Source organism: Cygnus olor, chromosome 2 (genome assembly GCF_009769625.2).
Source record: "Cygnus olor isolate bCygOlo1 chromosome 2, bCygOlo1.pri.v2, whole genome shotgun sequence".
In the NCBI taxonomy this organism is placed as follows: Eukaryota; Metazoa; Chordata; class Aves; order Anseriformes; family Anatidae; genus Cygnus; species Cygnus olor.
In genome coordinates, this window is record NC_049170.1 from 152895655 (window position 1) to 152914552 (window position 18898).

Below are 18898 nucleotides of genomic sequence, written 5' to 3' on the forward strand. Positions count from 1 at the left end.
CCTGGGTCTCTGTGAGTGCAACCGCCCAGCAAAAAGCTCTTCCCTGCCCCCAGCTCTCCTCACATGCTGACCTTGACCTGAATACCATAATCCACTTCAGCCATAAGCAATAGCAGAGAGTGGCAGGTCAAACAAGGATAGTTTTCCAGCTCTGCTGTGGGTCAGGACCCACCACGGTGGCAGTGATTGTGCTATGTGCTGCTTGGGAAGGAATTGCTGCCTGATATCCCCTGTCCCAACCCTTGGGCTCTTCTGGAGATGCTCAGTGATGTTTGCGTCCACTGTTTGATGTGCATCATGCAGCCACTAGTGTCAAAAATACACAGGGTAAGGAGGTTGCCTCTTTAATTACACCCAAATAACAGCTCTCCTCTAGCCCCCTTTACGTGCTGGGTGAGCAAAAGATCCCCACGCTGGATTGCAGGGAACAGACATCGGACTGTTTGGCAGTTGCAATCAAAAGCCTTTTTTTTTTTTTTTTCTTTCTTTCCCCAACACTGGTCAGCAGCTGTGTTGTTTATAAAATGAATGGAGCCCTTAATGAAGGAATAGATAGAAACAGTGAGAGGCTGTGTTTGTCTGTTGCAAAGGGCTGAGGGGGAAGGGTTGATCTCTTAAAATACCCTGACATCCTTTCTCTTGGTTATTTAAACATCAGACAAAACAGTTATCAGCTATCAACATAAAGCCTATATTTGGCTCTGTGGAAACACTAAATCCACACATCAAAACAGCTGCTGATATATACAGACCCAGACAGACTTACAGGTCCAGCGAATGTGGGATAGTGCAACACAGTGCAAAACAGTACAAAAAAAGCAGCTAGCATGTGGAAGGGGGCGGGCCAAATTACTCATGAGACACTGCTGGATGTGTTGTTGTGGTGAAAACAATAGCGTTTTACTGACACACCATGGATTGCAACAGATACTCTGCCCAAGATGCAAAAACAGACAGGAAGAGGATTCCAGCACTGGAGAGAAAAATAAGCAGCTTTTCTATAAACTGTTTTCTCTCCAGCTCAGTCCATCACTTGCAACACGTGACATTAATCATAAGCCCCCAAAACACATCTAGGTTAAAGTTTCCAGCTGTTTAGTTTCTAGAGACTTTTAAAGAGAAAAGCAGCATCCTTCAGCACAAAAGTCCTGCTGTGTTGACATGGTATTGGCACATTCAGTTCCGCTCCTACTCTGCAAGGACAGGGAGAGGGAAAGCTCTACTTAAGTTCAGTTGATTTTCGCATAGTAGATCTTGAGACCCAGGCAGAGGTGGAAAGAACCAATTTCAGCAATTACACCCTGTGTAGTAGTGGTTCTGAATAGCAATCAGGAAACCTGTTGGTCCTGGGAAGCCCATTCTCCTCTTAGTAACCCCCAAAACACTGTGAAGGGTGAACTGTTTCTTTTCTGGAAGCCTCCTGTTATCCACTTGGAATTTCCTCTCTGCTGTAAGATCTCCTTGCTCCCTAGTGGCCATTCATCCTTTCAGGAAAAGGTGAAAATCCAACTCATCTTCTCTAGTTTAATGACACTACAGTCTCCAAGAATGAGGAACTGAGCATTTGCAAAGTGTAGGAAGGAAGTTATTTAAAAATAAATTCTGATAAAACTGGAAGCCACTTACATCTCTTCAGTTTGAATACCAGTAAAAGATGCCAGAAGACCAGTACTGTGGGGAAAAAGGAGCCATAACTCCTTTTAAAAGGTAAGGCACTACTCCTCTGTACTGTCCTCCAGCTTTTCTGTACAGGTACATACTGTTCCTCGCCCAATGAATACTTTTTTGTTGCAAAGCTGACATTTATAGTGGTCCTAGCAACTCCTAGCTGCTCAGAAGTGCTCGCAGATCCCTTTGTGCTGCAAGGATTGGATGCATTCCTCCCTGTTAAACAAAAATAAACTGCCTAGGCTTGACAGGCACACCATGGTGTCCTTGTGGAAGGAATGATTAGCCATTCCCAGAAAAGCTCAGAGAGAACATAACTTTGCCCTTCTTTTGTAAGATGAGTTGGAAGAGATCCCTCCCGTTTTCACTGGCAGTGGCATGGGCTGTGGATGACCAAATCAAGCCAATTGCTGGTACCAGTCCAGTGACAACTGCTGAATAATCACATTTAGCAGAACCTGGGCTCTGACAGGCCAAATATTTGCTTTTGCCTCTTCCTATCACAGTTGTTTTTTTTTGTTTGTTTTTTGTTCTTTTTTTAAATACAGAAGGAAGGAGCCACCAAAATACTTCCAGCAAAGTCACAAAACCCACCTACCCCTGAAACTCCCAATACGTTAAATCAGTCACTAGGTAAGAGCACCAAGGTAGGTAAAAAGGTGACCAGAGTGGTCTACCAGAACCCAGACTAACATAAGAAAGGAAACCTGTACATCTGCTTTACGGATAGAAGTAAAATCCAGTTCCTGTGAGGAAGTCAGAATACAAACTGCAGGTCTATGTGCTAGACAGGATTGTATCTAAGGATGCAAAGAAAACTTCTAACTTCAGATAAGTAGTACTCTGTACTGAGGCTCAATTTTTTAATGCATTTGTTGGAGCAAAATTATCTTTTGAATAGCCAGTAACACTTGATACTGAACTACATTGTGTTTTGTTAATATAAAAGTAGGCTTTTGGACTTAGGACTAGAAGGTGTTTTGAGCAAATTTGCTGATGACACCAAACTTGGAGGAGTTGTGGACTCAGATGAGGGTGGAAAGGCCTTGCAGAGAGATCTGGACAGATTGGAGAGCTGGGCGATCACCAACCACATGAAGTGTAACAAAAGCAAGTGCCGGGTCCTCCACCTGGGACGGGGCAACCCTGGCTATACGTACAGACTGGGCAACAAGACGCTGGAGAGCAGCCCCCCAGAGAGAGATCTGGGGGTTGTGGCTGACAGCAAGTTGAATATGAGCCAGCAGTGTGCCCTGGCAGCCAGGAGGGCCATCCGTATCCTGGGATGCATCAAGCACGGCATCGCTAGTCGGTCGAGGGAGGTGATTGTCCCGCTCTACTCTGCGCTGGTGCGGCCTCACCTCGAAGTACTGTGTGCAGTTCTGGGCATCACAGTACAAAAAGGACATTAAACTGTTGGAGAGTGTCCAGAGGAGGGCGACAAAGATGGTGAAGGGCCTAGAGGGGAAGACATATGAGGAGCGGCTGAGGGCACTGGGCCTGTTCAGCCTGGAGAAGAGGAGGCTGAGGGGGGACCTCATCGCAGTCTACAACTTCCTCGCGAGGGGGAGTGGAGAGGCAGGTGACCTATTCTCCATTATCACCAGTGACAGGACCCGTGGGAACGGTGTGAAGCTGAGGCAGGGGAAGTTTAGGCTGGACATCAGGAAGAGGTCCTTCACCGAAAGGGTGGTTGCATACTGAACAGGCTCCCCAGTGAAGTAGTTACTGCACCAAGCCTGTCTGAATTTAAGAAGAGATTGGACTGTGCACTTAGTCACACGGTCTAGACTTTTGGGCAGACCTGTGCGGTGCCAGGAGTTGGACTTGATGATCCTTATGGGTCCCTTCCAACTCGGGATATTCTATGATTCTAGGCTGGAGTGAAAAAAGAAGTGGAAAAAAGCTCACAGCATGACTGTAGGGAAGGGCAGGGACAAAAGCACAAGAAAAGAGATTTTTTTGCTAAAAAGCAATGACAAGAAATATACTAACCCCATTGAGAAATATCACTGTACTCCTGGTAAAAGATGAAGACACACACAAGACATTGCAAAGTTACAAATTTATTTGTTTTGTAATAAATACAAATACTTCATTAAGAAACTTTTCTTGATAGACTTTACACAATAGCTTTATTCTTTCTTGAAATTGTCTGTTCTTCCCACAAACCACTATGGATATTCTACACAAGAGCTGAAGTTAGTCAATATAAAGTAACCTAGACAGTGTTCTTCTGAACAAGCAATCCCAAAGTATTAACATTTGCTATTTAACTGTTTTCTTGTTTATGCAAGGACTGCAATGCAGCAGGTATGCATTGAAGCTCAGGAAATCCCATCCCACTACATATGGAAAGACAAACTTAAGAACACCCAACTGTGAAAATCTGACTGGTGGAAAGATATCAAACCACTAGCATCAACACAAGTAACCCTAGGTATCAGGTGGCTACACAAAGATGCGGAACCAGCAGATCATTACGTTTATGCAGTCATTAAACACTGTATTTCTCAGTAACAGTGTTGCCGCTCTATCACTTTGTGGAATATACTTCTCAGCACCAGTGAGAACTCAGTTTCAATTCTAGTAATTAGTGGCAGTTGAATGTACAGTATCTAATTACATGCCATTCCACAGTTATTCATCTCTCTTGAGAGAGAACAGCTGGATCTGGCTTTGCTTACAGAATTCTGAATTTCTTACAATTGTGCTGGACACAAAAACTTGAGCTGCAAAGATAAGAAGCTGTCTGAAGTAAAAATCAAGCTGCTTCTGCTTTGCTGGCATGTATGGCTACCCTACTTGTTCAAACTACACCAACTTTTGCAGTATTGTAAACCCTTTGGCCCAAGATCCCAAAGAGGAGATTCTACCTTGCTTATAAAATTTAAATCTTGTCCTCATTTGGCTAAGCAGGGTTTAGGGTCTAGGAGGGGTGAAAGAAAGGAAGACCAGAACTAAATCTCAAAAAAAGTGAAATAAAAAAGCTTAAAGATTTAGTTCGTCTTAAAGTCACATTAAATCTGTCTATTTTAGTAGTATATTATTATACATAGGAAAACAGGCTTGAATACTAATGAATTAGAAGATCTATAAATGCATGATACATTAACTTCTCTATCATTTGAAGTCAAGCTATATACAATGCATTCAACTCCAGCTTCAACATGAGGCCGTAACACATTTGTTTCATTTCCTTTTTTTAAAAGCCATCCACAATAGTAATTTTTTTCCCCCTCATTGAAACTCATCTCAAATTGTGCCAGTTTACTTCAAGAGAATTAGAGATAAAGGGACGTGGAATAGTTTTGATTTTAAAGGAGGATATTAAGCCTGTCTGGTTTGACTCTGAAGTGTTTACAACAATATCAGCTTTTGGCAAGTTTCCTTTAGAATTTGGCATCCATTGAAGGAGGGCACAATAGCAGCAGCTGTCTGAGTTACAAGAGTAACGATAAAGGAAATGAGATGCTTCTTTTCTTTGGTCCCCGTCAGACCCTGGTGAACAGAGCTCATCTTACAGAATAGCTTGAGATTAATACCAGTTATGTTTTTGTGGTACACAGGGGGCATCCTTTACTTTTCCAGACTGTGACCAGTTTAAACCTCCTGCACACACTTAACAGGACACTTCCATGGACTTGGGGCCTGATTGCTCAGCATTGCTTGCTGAATTCGGCGTCAGCTCGATGCGCGTGTCTGTGTGGGAGCGGTTCCTGGAACCCTCCCCGGTGTGGGATCGGCTCCTAGTTCCCTCCCCAGTGTGAGACCGGCTTCTTGTGCCTTCTCCAGTGTGAGACCGGCTCCTCTGTCCTTCCAAAGACGTTACACTGGAGCCAGAAGCGGTGCGGGACCTCATCAGCCTGGTCATGCTAGCAGACGGCACTGGAAGAAGAGACTTGCATTAACTCCTTGTTTTGTAGGCTTGGAAGAAACCCCTTTCTTACTTCCAGTCCTAACCACCCTTGGAGAAGCCTTCAGGGTTGAAAATACTTTTCATGGTAACTTCATGTATGGAAGTAGTAGCACTGCTCCAGACATACAGCTAATGAACCCAAATTGCTAAGGCAAAATTGGTGGTCAGCAGTGAGGGATTCAAGACAGCTTTGTGGCATGCTTTTGTGGCTGCAAAAAGCCAGAGGAAAACTGAGGAGACTCATTAGAGCTCCTTTTACTTTCAGATGTTTAATCTTTGCTGGCAGCCCAGGCTAGAAATGCACCTACACAACAACAGCTGTCAGAAGTGCATGCAATTTTATGCAGTGTTGCCTGCTGCTTTCCTTGAGACGAAGCAGTTTTGTTTCAGGATACCTTTATGCCTTCTTTCAAGCATGGAGGCATCCCATTCCATGACCTACTGGTCATTAAAGAACTTACAGAATAACATGAGTAATGTGTATTAGAAAACATGGCTTAGATGAGATGCATGGGAATTACAGACAAATGCTTAAATAAAATAAAGAAAAGGCAAAAGAGCTTCACCTTTATTTTGGAGAATTACTTGGTGATAGAAGTCTATCTGTAAAACTGTCTACTGTTTAGTAACATGATCTGGAGTAAAAAATCCTCTTCCAAACACCACAGTTTGTTGTTTTTTTTTTTTTTTGTCGTTTTGGTTTTTTGTTTGTTTCCCTTGCAAATGCATATCCAACAGGGAAAAGACAACACGTCTGGGATCAGAAGGCTCTCTGCATGCTTAGATACCCAACAGACTTTGGAAGCTGCATGAACCATTCCATAATGCCAGTACTTACTGTATCCCATGCCTTGAACAAAGTATTTGAAAGCTTCTGCAAGCTTTGCAGGCTGCGAAAGAAACAGTATTATTATACATGATAATCAGCAATTTAGTTTCATTACAATGTAATGCCATAGATGTCTAATCTTAATAAGGACATCTTAAATATTCTCTGTGTTTTTCTAAATTTGTCTGAATATTTCATTTACATGAGAAAATTCCACCACTGCCCTCCCTGGTCTGTTCTCCCGCCCCCATTGTTTTAACAAAAGGTCAGTTGCAAACATTTGAGAATTAAATTTTTGGAGAAATGACTTAGGCAGATGAGCTAAAGTAAAACAACTAGCCTCATAAAGATACAAGGCATTTTACACTGGATCAGTAATTCAGCAGTTCCTAACACCACATTATATTGCTTAGAAATCTCTTTAGAAAACATAACATCCTAAAGCTGACTTATGGGTCAGCTCTTGAAGTGAAGCAAGACTAGGACAAAAGGTAAATTTTTAACTTTCCCAGCCTGGTTTTACTAGCAGCCTTGGAATGTATGCCTAAGTATATTTCAGAAACTCCAGTTCATTCTCAGTCAAGCCAGGTCAGCATATGTAAGAACACAGAACTGTTATTTCCTGCCTCCCACTTTCCTGATCTATCCTAAAAATAGTCCAAATAAAAATACGGTTTTAAAATGCTGGTGCAGAAGTTTTAATCCATGTTAGCTTAGTAGACAGGCATAAAATAATATCTCTGCATTCCCACCTCAGACCTTTACTTGGTTAATTACTTGGTTAAGACTTAATTAGTGGAAATAATATCCCCTTCTAAACTTAATTTTGAGCTTCATTGGTCTTTAAAGAAAAAAGAAAGCTCAGATGACCAACTGACTTCATTACTCATGAAATCATAACCGTCCTTTTGGCTGACATTTGGGAACAGCAAGTACCCAGAAGGAAAACACCCATTTATTGCAGCCTGAGATGCTGCAGAACAGGATTAGTAGGATTTCTGTCAGCCAAATCATACCTGGGAAACTTGGGGGAGCCCACCGCAGTCAGCCATCTGAAACAGGGATGAGAACAGCCAGTTAGTGTATTGCCAGAGAAATACATTTATGCTCAGGATATATTAAAATGACCTTTTTAACTATCTGACAGAAAAACTTTGTCGTATGAATAACATTCATGTAAATGAGTGCATCGAAGTAACTCAGCATTTATAAAAGCTACAACTGCACCTCAGAAAACACCAAAGTGTCTTGATCCCCTGCCAAAGCATCAGCTGGTGCTACAAATAAATGTTTTTGATAGAAAGTGATTACCAGTTTCTTAAAAACTAGCCCATTAGTCTTCATTACAGGTTCAGTTCTGAATTACAATAATGTGATGCAGTATTGACCTGAATGACAAAGAGAGAACAAACACCTGAACCTCAAGGGTGAGAGGGAAAAATGCTTTGCTGAGATTGTGGATAGCAAGCATCAGCCTGACTTGGCAAGGGAAACAGGGAAAGCCAAATTAAAAAGGGTATCTTCAGTGCATGCAGTATTTTTGGAGCACTACATTTTTCCTGCCACTCCACCCCTCAAAGTCAACCCAACAAAAACAGTCCTGTTCCAAGGAACACCACAAGGTGAAATCAGTTAAGTTGTGAATTACAGGAAACCCCAAATCCTATCTAGGATTAGTTAGCAGCAAAACAGGCCCGTAACAGGTCTGGCACCAGCTGTAACCCGAATGAGCAAAAGTTGGCCACTGATAAGCGTCTGAGATAGTGTCAGATTTTTCCTTAGAATAAGTCTGCCATGGCCATGTGGTAGGTCAGCACTCAACTGTCTCACCATTAGGAGGAAAAAGTACTTAATACTCATTGTTTATTATCATTATCACTGGCCAGTTCAGTAAACAGAGATACAGTAGAAGGTCCCAGTAGAAGCATGACAAAATTTGTGTCACCATTTGTATGCTATTACACTCACTGCACTAATGAACTGAAGACTGCACCCATACTTAATGCCAAGAAACAGCCAAAGACTTTGCATCATTCTTTGCTGTTTTGACAGTCCATTTTATCAACTTTTTAGAAAAGACAAAAGTCATTTCCAAATGTAAGCTGTCCTGGACTGTGTCCAGACAAAAGGCAGGATGACAGAACCGTGGTGGATAGATTAGTTGTCTATTCACCTTACATTGCTGTTGAGGAAAAGGCAAGGACAGAAACAGAATGGTTTTGCAATTCTACTCTGCTGAAGGCTTTTTCAAACCTTTCCAAACACCAACATCAACTTTGCTGGCTCTGGTCAAATTCATTATTGGTATGTGAAATACTGAGCATTTCAAGTCTCGCCTCTAATGTTTCAAAACAGAGGAGCTGAGAAATTCCCTGTTGTTAACTTTGACAAGAAGCCCCCAGCTTGGTTTATCCCAGTAAAATGGTCTTATCCTGAAGGCACTGCTCTTCCACATCAGAACTGAATTTTGACCATGTTACCAGTACTGTAGCACATTGGTTTGGTTCTGCTTCTATAGTTAGAGATAATATTACATGAGGGGAATGTTTATTTAAAGAAACAACTTTTGTTATTACCTTCAGAAGCGTTGTCCTTGTTGGGTCCAGCTTTGAATTGCATTCAACCTATATGAAAGAAGAGCAACATAAAATATTGTATGCAAGATTTTAATTATGAACTGCTGGATGAAAACAAACTAAATACCTAATCTTCTGTCTTAATACAGACTAAATTGGGTATCTTAGTCTTCTGTATAAGGACTTTCTTTATGTACGCATATATGTATCATTATAGTGGATCAATTAGGTCAGTTAACACTTATGGCTATTCTTCTCCATGTACGAACAAACCCATTCGCTGGGAATTAGATTTTTTTTCATGTGTTTCTGGGACTCTAGTGGCAACAAGGGTTGTTTATCTTGTGATTTGGGGGCATCTGGTAGCGTCCCAAGTGGTGAGCAGCCATGTGGCCGACAGCCAGCAGGCAGGCATGCCTGTTGAGGCACAACACGAAGTCATCCAGTCATCTGGGGCGAGTTATAATGGTCAAAAAGCAGCTCTTCAGTTCCATAGTGGCCCAGGGCAGAACTCCAACACCACAGAACAAGTTAAAATGCCAGCAGCAGATTCCTCTCCGAAGGAAAATATTTGTGGTTCACTGGAATTGCTCTGGCAATTGTTCCTAACACAGTAGCTATTAAATAGTGGCGCAGAGAGGGTACAAACAGCCAGGAATAATGGCAGCTCTCCTGCAGCCTGAAAGAGGATAGCCATCTGGGCTGGGCTGATAGCTGGCGAGATTTGCTGCGCTGCTGGGAGCTCTGCCGGGCTCACTCAGCATCTCGGGTTGCCTGCCCATTAGCACAGTGGTGAGGAGGGTTCGATATACACACCACAGCATCCACCGCCGGGGAGCTGTCGCCAACCACCAGGAGGACAGGGCATCTGCAAGGAAGCACACAAAAGCTGCATTATTTCTGTGGTCCAGCCCAGGCTTGCCCTCAGCCCTACTTTGTGTCCAGGGAAGGATGAGATGGCTAGGTGTGGGAAAATTGTTTGTTTTGTATTCCAGACACTTTAAGGACACATTAAATCTCCCAAATTACAGAATCACAGAATAGTTGAGTTGGAAGGGACCTCTAGAGGTCATCTGGTCCAACCCCCTGCTCAAGAGGGCCTACCTACAGCAGGTCGCCCAGGAGCATGTCCAGATGCCTTTTGAAGATCTCCAAGGATGCAGACCCCACAACCTCTCTGGGCAACCTATGCCAGTGCTCAGTCACCCGTACAGTAAAAGCGCAGATAAACTGACATACTCTGATACCTTGCATTAGAACCTGTCCTTTTCCTCACCTCGTGGCATTGGCCCTTCCCATTGCTCTTATTCCTTGTTTTATAAGAAATTGAATGTGGGCATCAGCATCAAAGTCTCATCCTACTCCTTGCTCCTCTCCCAGCTCCAGCTTTTGGAATGTCAGCCAATTTTAACCTCTGGCAGAAAAACAGTCTCAAAGTCTCCTGTGTTTAAACATCAGCAGCTGAGCAATGGACTGGACAACTATTTTGTTTACAAATTGTAGCATGAGTGAAAAGCCATCAGCAGAAAATCTGTTAGATAAACATTCTCCACCATAACTGCTCCAACTGCCCATCTGGATGCCTACCTGGGCAACCTGCCCTATCGAACCTCCTTTGGCAGGAGGGGTGGTCCCAATGATCTCGAGATCCCTTCCGACCCCTACAATTCTGTGATTCTGTGATCTTCTTGAATTTTTATTTTATTTTTTTTTAATTGGTTCTGGTCATGTTTCTTTGGCTGCATAGGCATGGCTTAAATGCATCCAGAGCCATAGTTTCCATTAATTAGGACAGACTCCCAGGTTAAGCCAAGTATCTCTACTTTCAAGTACTTAGTCTGTAAGCCCAAGTTTCCGGTGCACAGTAAATGGCTGGCACTGCTTCTCTTTACATTTCGGTTAATATAGGTCTGAAGTTTTTGCAGAGAAGTCTTCTTAATGGGTTTCCCTGACTTATGGTAACAATGTATGTCCAAGATGAAGCTACAAGACCGTTTTCTAGCACGGAAGCAGGGCAACTCAGCAACAGCTTTGCAATGCATGTGTACTGAACCCCCAGATCACATCTCTTTGCTCACATCATGTAGAGGTGAACTGATTGCAAATAAAATACTTACTGAAGGGTAACAACATTTACTCCAGGAACAGGGCGTTCAATCTCTAGGTCTCGCCGACTGAAAAAAAAAATGGAGAGGACAAACATTTTTGATATGCTGAAATTGAACATATATGTCCATATTCTAATTTACAGAAAGCACGGGCGCTCACATATGTTTATCTTATATATTCTGTAACCTCCATAAGTGATGGAGAACAGCTTTTAGACTGAAACATCAATATCTTTGTTCAGTCCAAGTGTACCATCTTCCTCCCCACAAACACACAAGGACCTTCTCCCATAAGCAAACCACCTGAGATCCCTAAAGGTGTTGTCAAGCACAACTTTATACTGGGGGAAAACAAGTAACTCCACCACACAAGTAGTATTGGCTAAAAAAGAGCTGGAACAGACTCTTAAAACAGTTTCCAGTTAGAAATCAGGTAAATGTATTTACCTGTTGTAAGAGTTGACAAAGAGATGAAGGTTGGTTTGATTCATATCATTAATAATATGCTGACGGTAAGTGTGGATCAGGTCAGGGTTGCTGTGAATCTCTTCCTACAGGGGAGACAGAATCATTCAGAATAGGGGCTGTTTTCTGAAAGGATCTGAAGACATGGCACAGCAGTCGTGTATCAGACTCATCTCCACACAACAGGAGTGCACCCTTAGGGAAGGGACAACTTGCAACACTCAGTGGTTTCACCCAGAGTTGACATTAGCCTCTGACTGTAGTTCCACGGTTTTCAATTTGAGTTATCAGTGTGCTGTGATATCACAATCATACAATTGCAAAATGTTGTTGTAGTGCAGATGGTTACAGTCAAACAAGTGTGAGATTTTAAAAGATTCAGGGTAAGAAGCTCCATAAATATTTCCAGGATAAAGCTGATGTTCAAAGCTTACAAACATATGTAATGTGGAACTCATTTTCACAATAATAAATAACTACGCTTCAAGGACTTAAATCACTAACATTTTCAAACTGTTTGGTTCTATAGTCTTTACAGATTAGTTCCTTGTTCTTCTGGAATGGAGTTTTCCATTGCATTTACTAACATTTTCAAGCCCAGCAATATGGCCTTATAAAATAGTATTGAAATAGGTTTGCATTGAAGAGCAATGTTTCTACTAGTAACCATTTTTCTCAGAGTTACAAGCATATTATGGTACAAAAGTCTTTGGGCAAATTCTTCTCAGAATGCTAGCACATACGATGCTTTACTCAGGCTTAAGTATCAACTATCTAAACAGGGAACTGCCACTTCTAGAGTTGTTATAAATGCAGTGTGCTTGAGTCTTTGGGACTCAACAAGCCTCACAGCAGTATACGCACTCCAAAGTGCTGGGAACACAAGTATTCATCCTATCCCACAGTTTAATTTTGTATTTTGTTGTTTAAGCAAAATGTTCTCCCCTCCTCCCAGCTCTAGGAGGTAAATATATATGACTGAATACATCAGAGGAATGTTTTGAACATGCTTACCTTTCCAAAAAGATGTGAAATGACCAAGTCTGGTAAAGCATTTGTCCAACCTGAAATCTGAACAGCAGGATTATCTAAGTATCTGATATTAAAACAACCTTTGAACAATTCAAACATTTTAATTACCCATAAGTAGACCAATAGATATTTCTCTGCTGCTCTTATGTACAATATCCTGGACTGATTTTTTTCCCCTTGAATCCTGCTATAAGATCATCAGGTATTGTTTGTTTCGGTTGTTCTCATAGGATGTCTTTACTAATGTGATTACGTAGGGAACACACTACCAGTGGCATGAGTATATACAGAGTCACTCCCTGAAAGAAAATTAAGCAAATCAGCCAGATACGTGTAATTTAACCAATCTTGTCCCTAGCGACCAACACAGAGTACTTTGGAGCTGGTCCCTAAGTACCATGGAGCTCTGGTGCTCACACAGCACATGGTCTTGATTTGGAAGGGCAGAAGGATACAGAAGGCACATTGTACACCTAAGGTTGCCAATAGCTAGGAGAGGTGGACAGCAGTGACACAGATGTGAGAGAATTTAATTATGGTGAGATATTGGATGAGATAACCAAAATGAGTCAACTGGTGTATCTCATTGTGGCACAGATAATACATAAACTTCCAGATCAAACTTACCAAAATAAACTAGTATGCTAAACTATTTTTTTTTAAAAGAGTAATCAGCATTGGAAAAATGTTACATCCCTGCTTTGGAAAGTTTCTCCTAGTATTACAAGGCTGTCATTGCACTTAATATCTCCTTAAGACACTTAGAATAGATTGATTGTATGTGGTTAAAAGACAAAACACCAATTTTTGAACTTGTGTGTTTATAACAACTACCATCCATTAAAACGTGACCCTGAATGATACAATAAGTGTATTCCATCAGCTTAACTTACAAAAACATTTTTTTCAGGGTGAGTGACATGTAATGTATCAATTATACCTATTTCTACATTAGCTCCAGGAGGCCATTTGAAACCAGCTCTTAACCTGTTTTCCCACACTGTAATCTTACAACTACAAAAGAATAAATTGTACAGGGGCTTCTTTGTTTGTGAATATCACTTAAAAGTCTGATTGTACAGACAATCTGACCATTGTTACCGTAGCTAATGCCCTTTTGAGTCTTTTTAGCATCTAAGATTCAGCTAGATGACTAAACCCAGGAATATATTGTTTTGAATTTTTTTTCTGTGCTCCAATTCACTTCTTGGACTATGCTTGTAAACAAAGCCACAGACAAAAAAAGTTACACTAAGATTGAAGTTTAATTGGAAGAAAATTGTTTCCAAAACTATTCCACGTCCAAGATAAAATATTTTTTTCACTACCAACTGTTAAGAATTGTCCGTACCCAGTAGCTCCATTATACCATAGGTATCTACTTCCTAGAGGTACCGATTTTTTTTTTAATCACTGGCCCTACAGGAGGTATGTTTGTAAATGGAAAAAATAAACCCAAAAGGAATTAGCTTATGATATTTTGTGTCTGCAGCCAAGCCTTGACACACAAGCTTGCCCAGCTCCTCATGCTGGACAGGTTCACAGTATGATTTATTTTTCTAACTTAAAAATGTTTACCTTTGTTGCTGCCCAGTCCATCCAACCTTCAGCACAAGGATTTACATTAATGAGAACTAATCCCTCCACCATGTCTGCGTGGTTTAACTGAAAAATAAAAAAAAAAGAAAAAAACACCTTTGAGTTAAGATTTATCTTGTGTCCTTAGCAAGCTGACAGTCAGCATAAAATTTAAATTAGCAAATTATCTCCTGGGAAGGAAGGCGGTAGGTCTAGTTTTATCTTGCACAACACAAGCATATGTATGGAAAAAAAAAAATCATTAAAGCAATTCAACGGAACAGCTGGAGAATATTAAGATTTAACTTCTTCTCCACCCTCAGTTTAAATAGAGAACTCCCATTAAGAAAACCTTCTGCAGACTAACAGGCCTTAAAATGGAAAATCTAGGTCTTCTGGATTAGCTATCCCGCAGACCATGGTATTTCACTTAAAAGCCTGGCTGCTTACTTAGATGGACACAGTAGAGCAGGAAGTCTCTGCAGACCCTATGGAGGCAGCAATACATCTAGAAAATCAGGTTCGAGCCTTTAAGAAAGCTCCATGAAATGAAACTTACAGCAAATCTGGTCAGGATGTAGGCACCAGCTCCAGTTCCCATGCCAATAACAGTCTTCAGCCTGCACAGCAGTAGCATGCCATGAAATGGAAGAGAGAAATCAGTAAGGGTGCACTGAAAATAAATAAAATCCTGTCGGCAGCCTTCCTCTTGCACATGCCAGTGAAAGGACAGGTTGCACACTGGGCAAGCTGTGGACCCTCAGCAATGCCACTAGCCCCAGTAAGGAGCTTGCAGAGCAAATTGGATTTCAGCAGACTCTTGGGCCTATGGCCCTCATATATTGCAGTGCAGCAACAATCCTCACTTACCTTTAAGTAAATACACTGAGTAACCACAGCATTGTTCTGGTTCTGGAAGGAAATGGCTACTCTCTTCCAGAAAAACTTCTAAGATACAGTCCTGAGGTCTGCAGTCAAAACACAAAGCCCCCCACCCCAGGCTCCCCTGCCCTCCACGACAAAGCTATCAAACTGTGATGATGATTCCTCTCTAGCAGGGAGCTGGCAGGGAAAACTCTTATGCTATCCAGCTGCTCGGGCAAGCAAGTTTAAACTTCATAACTAAGCAGGGCAGAGACAAACCAAATATTTGCATTCACTGAAATTGGTTTTAAAGCACCACCTTCAAGGTCTTAGGAAATACATGGAAGGGGAGACTAGACAAAACCACTCAGAAAAACAGGTTATACAATGCTTTTAGGAAAATGCCTGGAGAAAGGTTTCATTCTCATTACAGTATTAAATTGAGGTTCTGTAAGTACACTCCAGCTTAATTGATTTTCAAGATATTGACATTATGTTAGCATATTTTTCAAGAGTACAGCAGAATTGCCAATACCGTGCCTTGGTTTAAGAAAAAGAAAAAAGTGTTTCAAACAATACATTTGTTTTTAAAAGTTAGAGAGACCAGAGAAGTAAACTGGTCCAAGGTATTGTAACAACTAGTTTGCATGCTGAAAAATGTCTAAATTCATGTGCTGGTCTGAGACAAAAGCTCCACCAGCAGCCCAGCCTATCTGTTCTCCAAGGCTGCCTAACCCTGAATGTCAGATTTTCTCTCCTTAGTCTGAAAACCCACTGGAGATGCCTACTTGCAGTCTTCACTGCACATCAGGAGCACTAGTTCCTCAGAGAAGGCACCTTTCTCATGCATAACTTCTGCTAAAACTAAGCTTTGAAGGAGGACACGTGACTAAACTTGCTGCAGGTACACAGCAAAGGAACACTGCCACCAGGTTCCTCAGCATCAGCAGTCTGGCATCTGTACTAGTAGTACAAGAGGCTTGAAGAGGCAGGAATGACCCCTAAAGACACTCAAGCCACAGAAACAAAACATTAAGTGTCTTCAGATGGGTCTACATTTTTTTCTACTAACCACACAGGAAAACGTGGGTTGTTACAGTGGGAAGAACAGATTGTCTGTGTCCTATCTCTGTCAGGGCTACACACAAAAGTACTGGAGGAAACCCCTAAATTATGCACATGTGATTTCACTTGAAGCTGCTTCCTGTTTAAAAATAAACAGACTGTTCAAAAATTGAAAGGCCAAAAAATAGGCTTCTTCAGAAACAGAGGCAAAAGAGCCAACTGTAATGGAAGAGTTAAAAAAATAACCACAACCATAATTATAACAAAATGCCTGGAAGCCAGGCTGAAGCTTCAGGGGCAGAACAGAGGAATACCTGATCTTCCCTGCTCTTTCAGTGTGCCACATAAAGAAGAATGAGGAATAAGTCAGGAATTCTGCACTCACCCAAACTGTTTCAGGATTCCGGGAAGCATTTCAGCCAGCTGATCCATGGAGGGATATACGTACCTACAACAAATACGTGTTTGTGGAGTTACTACACACATTCAGTAGAGTAGGCTGGTGTATTTAGAGACACAGTGGTCACTGTAGATTTAATAACAAATGTGCCCATTACCAGATCATTAACAGCATGAACTGAATTTAAATCAGGAGCAAGTACAAGTAAGTGATTTAGCAGAAATATGTATGTACTCAATATGGTACTTTATTTGAGTTACAGGATGATAGTCTGGTCCAGCTAAAAGCAAAACAGACCATAATGAATCTCTTCCAATAAAAGAGAACAGTAAAAATTTATTTAAGAGTTTGAACTTGAGAGGTGAGTTTCCAGCCACATTTGTCCTTTTGGTTCACCACAAAAAGGTTTCCCCATGTTGCAGAATCACAGACTACAGCAATGCAATCTAGATCTTTGGCAAATAGTTTGCATGCATATTTTCAGGGACACGCATTTCTGCAGCTATAAAATTAGGATAACTTTCTATTAATATTCATGGAGAAAATGAAGCCATAGAAAGGTCTATGAAGCTGTTGAAGAAGTTCGACAAACAGCTGTGAGTTAATGCTTCTGGTCTTCTGCAGAGGGGCAACAGAAGTCTGAGAAGGATGTATTTAACAAAACTTTGACTGATGGAAGAAAAAATCCACCCTAAGAAGCCGCAGAACATCTGCCTAGGATGCATACAAATTTCTGCTTTCCATCAGGACTATACCTAATGATTCTCTAGTCTCCCCCCACTCCCAAAAAAACAAAAAGAAAGAAAAGAAAGAACATTGCAAAACTGCTTTACATTATTTTCTTAGATTTTCTTGTTGGGAAAGTAAAGCTTGTCATGACTTTCAGCTGGAGGGCTAAGAGATAGTACAGCTTCTTGTGCTGTTATCATGATGATTAAGTAGTGGTCTTTACTAGTATAGACCATGATCTTTGCCCTATGCAGCTGACAACCCAGAAGTGTTAACACCTGTTCAGGACATGAGGGTCAAGACACTTAAAAGCTTTTGGTTCAAACAAATACAAAGGGAAGTGACTAAAATAGCTTTGTCACCTGCTTGGGTAGACAACTGGGCCATTGCAGTTAACACTTGCTGAGCACCTGGCCCTTGATAACCTCCTCAGCCAGACTAGCTTAACAATTAAGAAGGTAAATAGACTGGCTCATGCATTAGAGTACGTACAAGCTCCTTAATACCTAGTTCTTACAGAACTACTGTCTCTTGACTTCTGCCCTCCCTTGGCACATTGGCTGCTTCCTTCCTCAACCAAGCTGACTCCTGTCCAAGAGGCATCTTCAGGCAAACCATCTCATCTGACTAAATGGGACAAGTATTTTGGCAAAGACAGCACTTAACGACATTCAAGTTTCCAAGAGTTACAACATCATATATGATACATAGTCGGGAGGATGCAGTAATTTACAATATCCCAAGGGTTACATCACTTTGTTACTGTCCAGCCACTTGGACTTTCCAGTAAGCTTATCGAGTCTATTTATCAACATCTACCATGCTGATATTTCCTAAAAGCCACAGACTTAGGAAAGACGTGATATAGTACTAATGCCTATCTTGTTTATAGAAACAACTTAGTTTTGTATTTGCATTCAGGATGTCATTACAAAACATGGTAACCCAATATTTAAACTGACAGATGTAGAGATCTGTCATGGAACTGCTTTACAAGCAGTGTGGTTATCAGCAATAAAACACAAAATTACAGCCCCAAAGTTTACTGTGAACTGGTAAAACAAAACAGAGCTCCAGAAAATTAGAAATAGAATGTGTCAGTGTTCAAAAGCCAACTACTCTTCTTTCTGCAATTGCTTTTCAATTGAATTGCTGATCAATGCTCTTTTTCCAGCCACTGAAAGAGGATAACTCTGAAAACATGGGCTGTTTCTGTGATAACTCACCCAGTTTGGAAAGATGGTGCGCCATCCTGCTGACCAGGTGCATCCACATGGCAAACTGCAAAGTGCTGAGTGATTTCCTGCATATCCTCAAAGTTGAACAGAGGATTGAAGCAAGTTTTATCTTGAAAAGAAAAAGAAAACATGGAATATTTGTGCTGAGAGGAAATTTGTTCGATAGTAAGTCTGCATCTATAATAAAATCATTTATTTCATTAATGTTATCTCTGTTGAAACCTGGCCTGCAGTTAAGAAAAGTTTATTCAATCAGCTGAGCTATGTTATAGCCTGGAAAAAGTGACAATCCTTTATTTCTAAGGAGGAAAAAAACAGTAAAGCCCCGCTACAAAGCAACCTCTGCAAAGTTGTTTTAATTCCTTGAAGAAAAAAAATGAAAAGCTCTCTCTTCATGGCTAGCTAAGGTTTATCCATGTTATTTTGG

The 18898-nt window shown here is 41.2% G+C and overlaps 1 protein-coding gene across 1 annotated transcript in view; it reads right to left on the reverse strand.

Annotated features, from left to right (window-relative positions):
* Nucleotides 1-3718: 3718 nt before the first annotated feature.
* NDRG1 (N-myc downstream regulated 1) overlaps nt 3719-18898 on the reverse strand; it is a 42757-nt gene continuing 27577 nt past the window's right edge. Inside the window, exons 5-16 of the mRNA XM_040547277.1 lie at nt 18460-18580; nt 16490-16552; nt 14735-14795; nt 14176-14262; nt 12580-12636; nt 11548-11651; nt 11110-11166; nt 9809-9860; nt 8993-9040; nt 7433-7468; nt 6426-6477; nt 3719-5556 (exon numbers count right to left, since the gene is read on the reverse strand). Coding sequence (XP_040403211.1) covers nt 5291-5556; nt 6426-6477; nt 7433-7468; nt 8993-9040; nt 9809-9860; nt 11110-11166; nt 11548-11651; nt 12580-12636; nt 14176-14262; nt 14735-14795; nt 16490-16552; nt 18460-18580 — 1004 coding nt within the window. The 3' untranslated portion in view covers nt 3719-5290. The remainder of the gene's footprint in view (nt 5557-6425; nt 6478-7432; nt 7469-8992; nt 9041-9808; nt 9861-11109; nt 11167-11547; nt 11652-12579; nt 12637-14175; nt 14263-14734; nt 14796-16489; nt 16553-18459; nt 18581-18898) is intronic.